The sequence below is a fragment of the Montipora capricornis genome, chromosome 3 (assembly GCF_036669925.1).
Source record: "Montipora capricornis isolate CH-2021 chromosome 3, ASM3666992v2, whole genome shotgun sequence".
In the NCBI taxonomy this organism is placed as follows: Eukaryota; Metazoa; Cnidaria; class Anthozoa; order Scleractinia; family Acroporidae; genus Montipora; species Montipora capricornis.
In genome coordinates this window covers 20,019,326-20,031,825 of record NC_090885.1, presented here as the reverse complement: position 1 = coordinate 20,031,825, position 12,500 = coordinate 20,019,326, and the positions used below count along the sequence as shown (strand labels likewise).

At 40.6% G+C, this 12,500-nt stretch overlaps 1 protein-coding gene across 1 annotated transcript in view; it reads left to right on the top strand.

Annotated features, from left to right (window-relative positions):
• The window catches only part of LOC138040856 (uncharacterized), a 23,854-nt gene extending 12,058 nt beyond the window's left edge, over positions 1-11,796 (top strand). Inside the window, exons 9-18 of the mRNA XM_068886554.1 lie at positions 530-558; positions 3,198-3,502; positions 4,425-4,515; positions 4,718-4,788; positions 5,214-5,289; positions 6,088-6,176; positions 6,744-6,813; positions 7,688-7,747; positions 9,508-9,573; positions 11,396-11,796. Coding sequence (XP_068742655.1) covers positions 530-558; positions 3,198-3,502; positions 4,425-4,515; positions 4,718-4,788; positions 5,214-5,289; positions 6,088-6,176; positions 6,744-6,813; positions 7,688-7,747; positions 9,508-9,573; positions 11,396-11,476 — 938 coding nt within the window. The 3' untranslated portion in view covers positions 11,477-11,796. The remainder of the gene's footprint in view (positions 1-529; positions 559-3,197; positions 3,503-4,424; positions 4,516-4,717; positions 4,789-5,213; positions 5,290-6,087; positions 6,177-6,743; positions 6,814-7,687; positions 7,748-9,507; positions 9,574-11,395) is intronic.
• The last annotated feature ends 704 nt before the right edge of the window (positions 11,797-12,500 follow it).

The window sequence follows — 12,500 nt, the reverse complement described above, 5'->3', positions numbered from 1 at the left end:
GTACTTTTGTTCCTTCAATCAGATTGTCTCACCAGTCTTTTGTACCGCCACGAGCAGGAATGGCTTTACTCCTAAACAAGTTTCCTAGAACTCCAGTCTTCTTGTGCCTTTGGTTGAAGTATGAGATTTGCTGCTTTTCCTCCAGCACATCTCCGGCATGAACAAAAGAGTAAAAGGCTGTCAGTTTGTGCAGCCTGTACACTGATCAGATAGATTTGTAAAATTTGGTCAGTGAAGAGGATCTGGGTAGCTTTTGGACTTACTTCTGACTCACAAAACAATAAACAAGAAATAGTGTCAGGCCTTTTGTTTATGGGAAGTTTTATGTAAACACGAAGAAGGTGAAAATGGTAAATTTATTGAGCAAAAACAACAATAAAGGAAACTGATTCATAACAACAACAACAACAACAACAACCCAGAATCCAAAGGTTAATTTCGTTTCTATAACTCAGTTACCTGTACGGTTTTGGAGCAAACACCATCAATAAATTTTATTTTTAATTTTTTTGTTTTGTTTTATTGACAGGAATAAGTGTTACACAGTCAAAGAAAAAGGTAAAACATATTCATTGTGTTGTATTTCCCTGTGCCTGCCCCACGGAGAGTTTTTTTAATTTTCCACCATGACGTCACTTCCTCTTATGCAGGCATTAATTTTCAGGAAATGCCTAATAATAATAATTTGTTATTATGGCTGGGTATAGCTTTTCGAGTGGTCTGGTAAACCTTACACTTGCAACTTGCGTCCTGACTTTCAAAGCAGAATGTGGTGGCAAGGCCATTAGTGTTTTCACAGAAAGAAGCAGGTTAAGTGTATAACCACTGAGCATGAAAGGAACCTCTGCCCTTTTGATTTCTAGAACTTTCTTATGCTCTACCACTTACAGTCTCCCCTCCAGGAGCTCGGTCACTATAATTATTTAGCATTTTCCCCTGATTTGCGTTTATTTGTTTGGTAAAATTACATTTTACATCAATTGCAGTGACTAACACTTCAGAAGAGACATCCTGTTGCTTTAATTTCGCAGATTTCAAAATCTTGATCTTTTTCTTTGGAAAACTGTAGTAAGCCACCTTAAGAGCGCTTAGAATTAATTTTTCCCCTGGGTTTTCCTGAGTCAACATTGGAATGCACATCTCTTCCTTAATATTACCAGAGTTAAAATAATCTTCTGTGCTAAATTTAATATTAGGGAGTTTAAGCAACGAAGACAGCTACGGTAACGGCTACATCACAAAGCTAGATTGTATTGTTGGGTAAAAAACTAAAATTAATCTTTTGCTGCACGTACAGCCTGAGTTCTGTGCATTTCTTTGCCGTACTCCTCCAATCAACAGCGGGAAATCTCCTAGTTTGGGTTTTCATGACAACTTGGGTGGGACAGAGGTGGAAAGGGCACTTTGCAGAAATATTGAACGGACCAAACCCAGAACTAGTGACTGAGGTGGTAGGCGAGGTAGAGGTGATGGAGGAAATACCTTCCGACCCCATAACTAAGGCTGCGATAAGGAGCGCCATTGTCAGCATGGGCGCAGTCAAAGCACCTGGGGTGGATAGTATAACCGTGGAGCTGTTCAAAGCTGATATGACAACAACAGTCGAAGTGCTACACGACCTCTTTCTGTGCGATACGGGTTAGTGAGACTATTCCTGCAGATTGGAATAAGGGTCTTATTGTCAGGTTACCTAAGAAAGGGGATCTCACGAAGTGCGGAAATTGGAGAGGGATAACTCTAATGTCTGTCGCGGCAAAAGTCATGGGCAAGGTGTTGATCCAAAGAATATCAGATGATGCAAAATTACGCAAGGAGCAGGCTGGTTTCAGGCGAGGAAGAAGTACGACATAGCAGATATTCATGCTTGGGAACATCGTGGAGCAGACAATAGAATGGAATTCTAGCTTGTATGTGTGTTTTGTTAACGACGAAAAGGCCTTCGAAAGCGTCAACAGGGAAACCTTGTGGAAGATTATGGAGAGTTATGGGAAAGCTTGTCAGAATGGTCAAGGCAATGTATGATGGGAGCCAATGTGCGGTGATCGATGGTACAGGTCAAACCGGTTGGTCTGCTGTGAAACAGGGTTGCAACATGTCGGCGTTCTTGTTCTCGCTTGTAATAGACTGGATCATGAGAAGAACACTAGAGGGTGACAACACAGGTATCAGATGGAAGCTGCGATCCAAGTTAAACTACTTGGACTTCGCTGACGACATTGCTCTTTTATCCAGCACAAAACAACAGATTCAACAGAAAGTGAGAAGCTTCAACGTGCACAGCACAGCAACAGGGTTGAAGAAGAATTCCGAGAAGACCAAACTCCTTAATTAGACTGAACACAACCATCAACGAAAAGGTGCAGGTAGATGACCACGTCATTGACGACGTAGAAAATTTTGTGTACCTGGGTGCTCGTGTCAGCACCTCTGGCGGCACAGAAGATGACATCAAGGCAAGGTTAGGTGAAGCAAGGGCCGCGTATAGCAAACTGGGAAAGAATTGGGAGAATAGTCAGCTTACCAGCAAGAACATCATCAAAATCTTTAAGTCTAACGTCATCTTGGTACTGTTGTATGGTTGCAAAACCTGGAGAATGACCCAAACGGACGAGAAAAAGCTGGATACGATCCTGCACAAGAGCCCTCGCCGGATACTAAAGATCTATTGGCCAATGCGTATAACCAACGAGGAGATAAGGAGAAGAACGGGGATGGAAACGATCAGCAGACAGGTGGCAAGGAGGAGATGGGCGTGGTTAGGCCACGTCCTCAGAATGGATCACAACTCATATCCAAGAATTGCACTCGCATGCATACCGGAAGGGAAAAAGGAAGAGGGGTCGACCTCGGGAGACATGGCGCAGAACTGTGGAAAGGGAGCTTAAGGAGAAGGACGTAAGAACTTGGGCAGAGGCAGCATCGTTTGCGGCAGACAGGATAGCTTGGAGGCAGGGAGCTTGCAGCCCAATTCTCCATTACGAGATCGGACAATATATATATATGCTTACGATAGCGCAAAGTTATATTTAGGAGCGACGTTTTCGTTCAGGGGGGTTGACTTTGCCGTTTTTCTTGCTTAAACTCCTAATATTATGATATCTGCCTACATTTGCTGGCTTTCCTAGCTATGTTGTGGTTTAGGTTTGGTGTAACTTGCTGGGTCCTGACCAATGATTTCATGTGTTGTTATTCTGCAGAATAGAAGAACTGTATATATGCTTTCATCAAACAGTAGTTTAAGTCTTCACAAGGAACAAAAAAGTGAACAAAAGCTCACTCCAGACAACACAAGACAGAAATTCCTGGACTCACCAGAACCGGAAATGGAAAGATCTTTACCATCAGTGAGGGTACCTACAGGCCAAAGCGAAGAAAAAGCAAAAGTGATGGTTTGTCAACTAGAAAAGGTTGTAGAGAGCCATCACCAAGACACCAAAGAAAAAACAATTGAAATGATGGACGTAGAACATAATGAGGATGAAAAAGAGATAGATGATAACAGGTGCCTGGAAAAATTTATGTGCTACTACCAAAATAGAACTTACTTGAGATACCAGAAATTAAATAAGTGAAATAAGTAAATTACATTTAAAATCAAATCAAGTAATTAATGAAACTTCTTGTGGGGACAGAAAAACTGTAGCACAAAGAGACAAAAACACCCAGAGCAGAGTACTGAACCCACACTTTTAAGGTGGCCCAAACCAGTTTCAACGATTTCAAGAGCCTTTTCATTTGTTAGAAGTACTACGAGTAACACTAACAATGTAATAAGATGCACCGGTAGTAATTCTTGTGACTTGATGACCCCCCATAGCTTCACGAAAGTCACCTAAAAACACTCTATATGTTGTCCTTAGATCCCCATATCTCAAATATGAACTGAGGGACCCCTGTTTTTTTGTTTTTGTTTTTTTGCTAGAAAGTGATCAGCAAGCTAAGATAAAACCCTCTACAAAGTTGAAAAGAAATACTTTGGAGGGGATTCAGTGCCACCCTAAATTTTCTATTATGGAAACTTGGTTGACATTGAACTGAGTTGACCCGAAGTTCCCTTTGAAGTTGAAGTTTTAAATCTTTGCAAAAACCGTAGACGATTAGTCTAGCGTTGGATCAGAGGAGATCGTGATCAGTCAAATGACTGACTGATACGTCGTTACGTTATCTTTTGCAATCTTCTTTATTTGCTTCATAACATTTGTATATATGTTCTGTAAATTCGTTAGATCTCCCAATAAACCTGATGAAGGCTGGTATTGTCCAGCCGAAATATCGTTAAAAAATACATTTTCGCTTTGTTTTGATCAGCCATGCAATAGTCTACTTGACTTTCATAAATATTAATTAAAGGTGTAGAGAAACATAACACTATTAATGTTATTTTACATTTGGTGGATGTCAATTGCAACTTTTTTTTTTTGCAGGGAGCAGCCAGATACTTCAGATGTCAAATCATTGGTGAGGTATTCAGCAGCAGGCAACTGTCAAAGGTCTGCTACACCAAGACTATTAAAGGTTATGACCGGGTTAACTACGAATTTAAATCCTAGTATTTTGTTTATTATCATAACATCGTGATGGTGAAGTTCAATGCTAGTATGTTTATGTATCAACATTGATTTGGGTATAATACTTATCAAAATATCCAAATGCTGCAAATGGGAATCATCTGTTCGTCGTTTTTCCAAGTTTTTTAATATCCATATTCTGATCTTAGGTGACTTCTGAGGTGCCTGTAGATTCTGCTTTGGCCAGACGTTTTCGAAAGCTGGACACTGATTGTGATGGGTAAGCACTTGCAGGAGTTACTTAGTTAATCAGTTTTTCGAAATTACCCTGCACCAGATTCTCCCTTCCTGATTCCCTGTGAACCCCACCCATGTATATACAAAGTGCAACATTCAACATTGAAGCCAAGAGCTGGTGAAGGTTTTTTTACGATTGTCCGTTCCCATATGGTTTGCTTTAAGTTGCACTGAATTGCCTCTGATAATTCCAAGTCCACCTCGTTCTTGGATTAATGAGCTATTACTAAATAGCATTTTGGCCCGTTTTATATGTGGCATTTTACGTGTGCCGAATCTAATGCAAATAAGCGAAAACAATAGATTTTTCTCATTTGCATTAGATTCGGCACATGTAAAATGCGACGTTTAAAAAGGGCCTTATTATATCATTTTGCTTAAGTATTCTACACGATTCCATGTTTTCAGGCACATTTCTTTTCCTGAACTGAAGAAGAGCCTTCCTCAGCATTTAACAAGGCACCAAATAAATTATCTCAAGAAGGTAATCTAGTCCTACAAATATTTCAAGCAAAACGGAAACTCGCATGGCTTTCCTTAGACCGCCGAGTTTAAGCAGCTATCTTTAAGGGCTTGGCGTGATGTGCATTAAATTTTTTTTTGCTTTCACGAGTCTTGCACGTTTTGACAATGTTACGACAAAATCGTTAAAATGGCTACCACTTTTCGGGCGCATTATCCGTGCAATAAGAATAAAGAAATAATATAAATAATAAGTATGGGAAATCGTATGAACGCCAGTGATTTATGGGCACGAGTTATGTTTATAAGTTTTCAACATCGCGGCTGTCCATAAATCACGAAAAGCACTAGCAAGTTTCTTTTATTTTTTTAGTTCTTATATTAAATACTCAACAAAGTTACTCTATCGCTGTGTTGCCATAGCAGCTTCTGTATTGCACTGCACACCGTATTTATGCATTCGTCATTGACCAATCAGAAACGTGATATTCTGTTTAGTACAGTGTATATACAAAAATTTAGGTTTTATCAACGGAGTTGATAATGTAAATTGGCCACATTACAGAGATTTTAAAAGCTGACGTTTCGAGCGTTAGCCCTTCGTCAGAGCGAATCCTGAAGGGCTGACGCTCGAAACGTCAGCTTTTAGGATCTCTGCACGGTGGCCAATTTACATTATCAACTCCGTTGATAAAACCTTAAGTTTTGTATACTACTTCCCCACCCACGCAGCACCACAGTTTCTTTAGAAACTACCCCCTTTATTCATTTACAGTGTATATACTCTAGTAATGATATTTTTACAAAATCTCCTCAACAGATATATGATTTGGCTTGTGAAAGCACCTTCTTTGGACTTGAAGAATTTGTCGCAGTGCATGAAATGTGTGATGTTTTGATCCGATCCAGGTAAATAGGAGGCTCAAGCAAGTGCTCCATTATCTACTGGCATCATTTTATTTCGAAGAATTTCACCACCAAGACCAGAATGCTTGTTAAAATAATTATTTTTGGGATTTTTCTATGCTCTTGGGATAAAGAATTTGCCTGACGACTGAAGTAATAAATTATTCCTGGCGTGCGTGTTGTAGTGCTCGCTTAGTGATTGGCTTAACAAAATGTCACGTGACCATGTCGGCCAATCAGCAAACGGAATCAAAATCAAGTGACTTCCGCGTCAAGCGCCGCTTTCTTGTTTTTCAGCAACTGGCGTCACAGAGGATGAGCTGTTTTCTTTTTAAACTTGTCTTTACACTGCCATTAATTGCCACGCTATAGTTATATTATTGGACAACGATTTGGCCCATTGCTTTGAAGTTAACCGATAACTTTATCTTACAACATTGCGAACAATCGTAGATTCCAAATAGATTGTTTCCTGTAGAGTTCCTCCAAAACAATAAAATTATGATATGTACACATGTATTCGTTATCGAGCACGACAACAATTTCCCCTTTTGCCATTTTATTTCTCAGCCCCACTGTGTCAAATTCTTTGAGCAACATTGACTCTCTGGACGTGGATTTATGGATCAACACGTTTATGGTAAGAAAAGTGACTTTTCTGCTGGTTCTTCTAGTAAGTGGAACTTTCTTCGCCATTTTCGTATTTTGTATATTCTTTGTTAGCTTGTTTGTGACATGAAGATTGCCTTTTCTTTCAAAATTTGGCCCACATTCTCGTGACGTTTGCACCAATTTTAATGCGTTTGTTTCACTCGTTAGTTTTTCAAGTCGTCACATTACGAGCGTTTTTATTTTCTTTTCCTTCCCTTGTAGTTCACAGCGGGGTTAGAAATAAACATAACTGGGCAGAAAATCCCAAGTGCTTTTTGTTACTTTTTATAGATTTCTTGAAGTGTTCACTTTTATATACATTTTACAATCGATTTCTGGGATTTTTACTGATGTAAATAATGCACTCTGTGATAACTTTGTAACTTAAAGTGTCCCCAGTTAGTAGAGGGGTCATCCTCGGCTATTAGTCTTTTACACTGATGGATGGATGGTTTTGTGCAGAGCACAACTCCATGCTCCGTGGAATGCTCTCAGCAACCTAAAAATTTCCGAAAGGAGTTCCCAAACTGTTTAACGAGCCAGGAGTACGAAAAGCCATTTGTGAAACGTCTTCTGCTTGTTTTTAAAAAACTGGTCTCTAGTATGTTTTCACGAAAACTAAAAGCAAAGTGATCGTGAAAATTGATGACTTTTAAAACCTCTCTCCCTCTTTACGTACAGAGGGAGTTGTAACTCTGGAAACTTCCGAAGAGCGGACCCCCGAGGGAAGTAAATACGAGCCCAGACCCCAGTAAAAGAGTCGCCCCACACTCATGGCTTGAAAGATATTTGTTTCATCCAAATGGACTTGTTTTCTGTCTGTTGTATTATTTTAGACAGTTTGATGAATGTTTTTTTCCAAGGAATCCTTTAGAGAGGCAGATAAAAATCAGAGCGGAGTTATAGACATGCAATCGTTTGAGGTAAGTTTGAGTGTGTCCTAATTCAAAGACAGTTACGGCCCGAACTTTTCCTCAAACTCACATTACACTCTAATCAGTCAAGTCTGTTCAAATATAAGTGCTACACGGCCAACGTTTGCAAAAACGTAATTCCCCTCCTTGTACTTGAACATGTTCATTACCGTGACTTTAACAACTTCGTTTCCACGGCCTGCTCCTGTCTGACCTTGTAGCTCAGTCGGTAGAGCAGCGGTGATCTAACCCGAAGGTCGTGGGCTCAATTCCCACCCTGGTCAGAGTTTTTCTGTATCCTTGTCCTTGTGTGGGGCCATTTCCATTAGTAGGGCTAACGCTCACATGGTTCATATGGGGTAGAAAACTAGCACGTCACATTACACTCTAATCAGTTGAGTCTTTTCCTAAAACGGTCACTTATCTACTACTCTTGGTTATGCGGTAAAGCGGGCTTCCAATCAAATGTAGAAAACAATTTCTTAAACGCTTTGGTGCGACACATTCCCGTTTCGAGCTCGCGCACAGTTTCCCGCGCTTAGCGCTGGCTGTACGGATTTAGTTTGCGTTATGATTGGCTAATTTTATTGTTCGGGCTTTTTGTGATTAGCTTAAAGGAATTACTTTGCTTTTTGCTGTGATGTTGCAGCACTCGATTCAAAACAGCCTCGAATCACTCAAAGTGCCTATCACGTCAATTCACTTCTCCACTTGATCTATTCTTATTCTTATTTCACTTTTATTGGCTTTGAAAGACGGGAAAAGTAGTCATACTTTGATCGATAACCGAGCAATGAAGGGAAATGGGTTCGATACCGGGCTGACGTCACAAACTGCTTAGCATGGAAATAGTGATGATGCAAATTAATTTGTGACGTCAACCCGCTATCGAACCCATTCCCCTTCATTGTTCGGTTATGGATCAAAGTATGACCACAAAGCCAACAATTGAAATTTCAATCAAAAGGCTCGTAAAACAACGCGATGTATTTGGGATGATATCGGAGAGTAAATAAAGTGGAAAAGTATGTTGAGGTGATAGGTACTTGCATACGCGGGTATCTTCGGGCGAAGAAAGTGGAAGAAGCTATTAAAGAGAGAGTGAGAGGAATGGAGGTGTATTAATGGCGTTATGTTAGCAAAGCGACACCTCGTTTTTCACTTTCTTTAAGTGGTCTTATGCGCCATCACTCCTTCCTTCCTGCTAATTCTATTTTCGGGGCTCCTCAAGTAAGTGGCCACTCAAATCACGTTTCTCTCTTATATCTGCCCTAAGTGGGTCTTCTTTTCATGGGAAACATGTTGGTTTATTTAAAGGGGCTATGTCACGAAATTTAGCCAATTTAAGCGACTGGCAACCAAATCAAGCGAAACATAAAAATAGCTACTTAGAAAATTGAAGGAAGGTTTCAATAAGATAGCAAATACAGAGGAGCCAGGGATGGGCAAAATTAAAGAAGTTTAAAATTGATTGTGATTGGGATTTTGAAAACTGTTCAGGTTGATCTCCGGTGTTTGTAACTTTAACAATGTATGCTCGACAGACATTTTTTCTCGTCGCGAAGCTTTAGTTTGCGTTGTTTAAAAGTAATTTCTGAGATAAAGTTAAGTTGTATAGCGACAAGGGGCGACTAAATGGTAAAACGTCACAAAATGAACCGCACTGCCGTGACACGGCCCCTTTAAACCTTTTCTCATTTCCAACCCTGTTTCCTCAGTAGACACTGACATGTTTATTTTTCTTTCTTTTTTCTTACACTGTATGTCAGACACTTTTGGCTACTGTTCAGCCAAATTCCTTAATCGTCCAAGATATTCTTGGTGATTTGGGCAAGGTGAGTTGTTCAACAGTCAAACGCGTTGTTATGACATTAGGGACCTTAAGATCTACGACGTCGACGTCGACGTCGACGAAAACGTCACCTCAAAATAGAACTTTGCTCTAGTAAAAGTCTTTCGCGATTATTTCATCTCGTTCACGTCGTACAATGTGAGCGAAGTATCCTAAAAATAAATTGGTACGAGCGGTTTCAGACTGAAAATAGAGAATGAAAGATTCTCTGTTGCATGCTCACGTTGTCGTCAAAACCTCAAATTTAGTAATTTCACGTCGTCGTCATGCAGAGAACCGCAAAAATATGAACTAAAATCGGTGCTGCTCGTTATTTATGCTCTTTTAACCAATGATATCATTGTTTTGTGGCGTTTTCGTCGACGTCGTCGTCGTGGATCTTAAGCTCCCTATTATCATGATTGTAACGTTGTTGAAAATGATGAGGGTGCTAACTGGTGGTGTCAGTTTAAAGAGATAACAAGAGAAAATGAGGGGACAGAGAGGGAGGCTCAGGGCGTCGGCCGGGATATTTCATGTCCACGAGAGTTATTTTTAGACGAGCGGAAGTCTTTGTTCTAGCGGAAGTCTGTCTTCCGAGACGTCCGCATGCAGTCTTGCCTCGCTCACAGGTTTTTAGTGAAAAGACAAAATGGCGGCGCACGTGGAAGGCTGATTCTTTCAAACATCAGACCGAGGTTGGCCTGCATGCGGACCTCTCGGAAGACAGATTTCCGCTAGAACAAAGACTTCCGCTCATCTAAAAATAACTTTTGTGGATGTGACATATCCCAAGGGCTGGACCGGGAGCCTCCCTTTCTGTCCCCTCATTTTCTCTTGGAGATAATTGTTGTCAGTTGTTGACATTGTCCATGCACAAACCACTGATTTTTATCATAACAAACTAATGGGAATGCCGACTTAAATTTATGAAGGCAAGGCTCGGTTAGCACTGACTCTTGATCACCTCGAAAGGGCCATTTCACCTTAAGTTACATGAACTGAAATCTACTTCAAACTTAACGTGGAAGCTATTAGGAAAAAAACTCCAGCGGATCGAAAACGTTTAACCAGGATCATTGGTTCCTATGTAAGACAGATATCCATAAGACTAACGAGACGATCAGCTGATTTCTTTCCCCTTTTGTTGAGTACTTTATTAGTTATGTTAACTGGAATCTGTCCGTTTTGAAATCAATGTTTGGCCCTAAGTACTCACTCGAGAGTGCTGTTTCGTTTTAAACTGGAGCTGTATTTTGTCAGTTTTGTGTGTAATTTCAGTACGTTCGTTTCATGTAGGTAGGAATATGAGATCGTTTAGAGCGAGTTTCAATCGAGTGTCGTAAAACCAAAACAAAGGAATTACTTTAGCCAATAAAAAAGGACAGAGACAATCCGGTAAACCAATCAAATCTCGAAGTAACTACACGTAGCCAACACAAAGCGCGGAAAAATGTGCACGCGCGACCCACGATTGGTTTTGGTTTCACTTCTGATTGGTTAAAAAGTGGCGCGAGAACTTTGAACCAATCAGTGAGTGAAGTAATGCAAAACCAAAGCAATTCTCTGATTACTTTCGACACTCAATCTAAAACCGCTTTAACTGTCAGGAATTTTCAACGCCCTTTTAGGTATGATCTACGAGTTGCAACCACGAGTCCCAGGTACGAGGGTTTCAGACGGCCTATGTCGCCCAAGATTATAGAGTGTGTGTGGTGATAAAGCGACCTAGAATGTCTGACGGTCAGGCTTTCCTTAGATACAACCTGCTTTGTCTCGTGCTTTTCATTGTAACGGTTTTTCGTTTGTTTCCTTTACCTTTTTAGTTGGCAGATGATACGATCAGCGGTGTGGAACTTTTGGCCTGCATCCCATACCTTGTCGCAGCCCCATCAAAAGCTACCTGACGCCAAGGGAGTCGTGAAGTAATGCTCAGGTCGCTTCGCGTGGTCTTACATAAAGCGCCACGCCAATCGAAAGTCCACAGACATTGTGAAAAGAATGGGGTTGACGAAATTCCCCACCCTTGAGAGGCCATATTTGTCGATGGATTCGTTAGCAGTTCATGAACGTTGTAAGCTCGCAGGACACTCAGATCATCCGAGCATAACACCTCACAAACTCTTACCACACCTGACGTGTCGAATAAACGAAAACTTTCAAGTTTAAAAAAAACACCCTCCCTAGGTTTAATATTTTTGTAGTGACTAATAAAGTTCGCTTGTGAGGTCGAGCCCCGCTCAATTAATTGTGGATTTTTTAATGCTACTTTGCACTTGCTTAAGATGTTCTCTCAAACTCCTATGATTACTTCCGCTCTGATTAATGAAGTTCGGCTGATCCGATCAAAAGATTCCATTTGTATTTCCTATTGTAACTCTCCTTGGGTGCGCTGAACATGAAATTTTGGAAGTAGAATTTGTTTACTCAAGTGAAACCAGAGTACCCGGAGAAAAAACATCTCGGAGCAAGGAGAGAACCAACAAAAAAATTCAACCCACATATTATGCCGGGAGGCGAGTGCTCTCACCACTGCGCCACCCCTACTCCCCAACAAAGATAAATTAATTCTTCTTTACTACACGACCGCTCCCCTCACATGCACGTGGTTCTTTTCAAATGTGGAAGGCCCCCATATTTGGAAAACGATGTCACGCAATTGTGATCCATTACACTATATGGATACGCTACAGTCAGGTGTGACAATATGACAAATACATAACACAGCTTACAACTTAAGAGCCAAACAAGGAGACAAAACCGGCCATCCCATGCACCCTCAGTAGTATCGCTTTTAGTGTTAAGTACTTATCTGCACTATACTTGGTTATTAATGTACTTTACTAAATCAAGTCTACGTTGTATCGGCTCTTGCTCAAAATATTTGGTTATCAGTGCCGTCGACTTCAACTGTCACAGGGGTTTCATTAG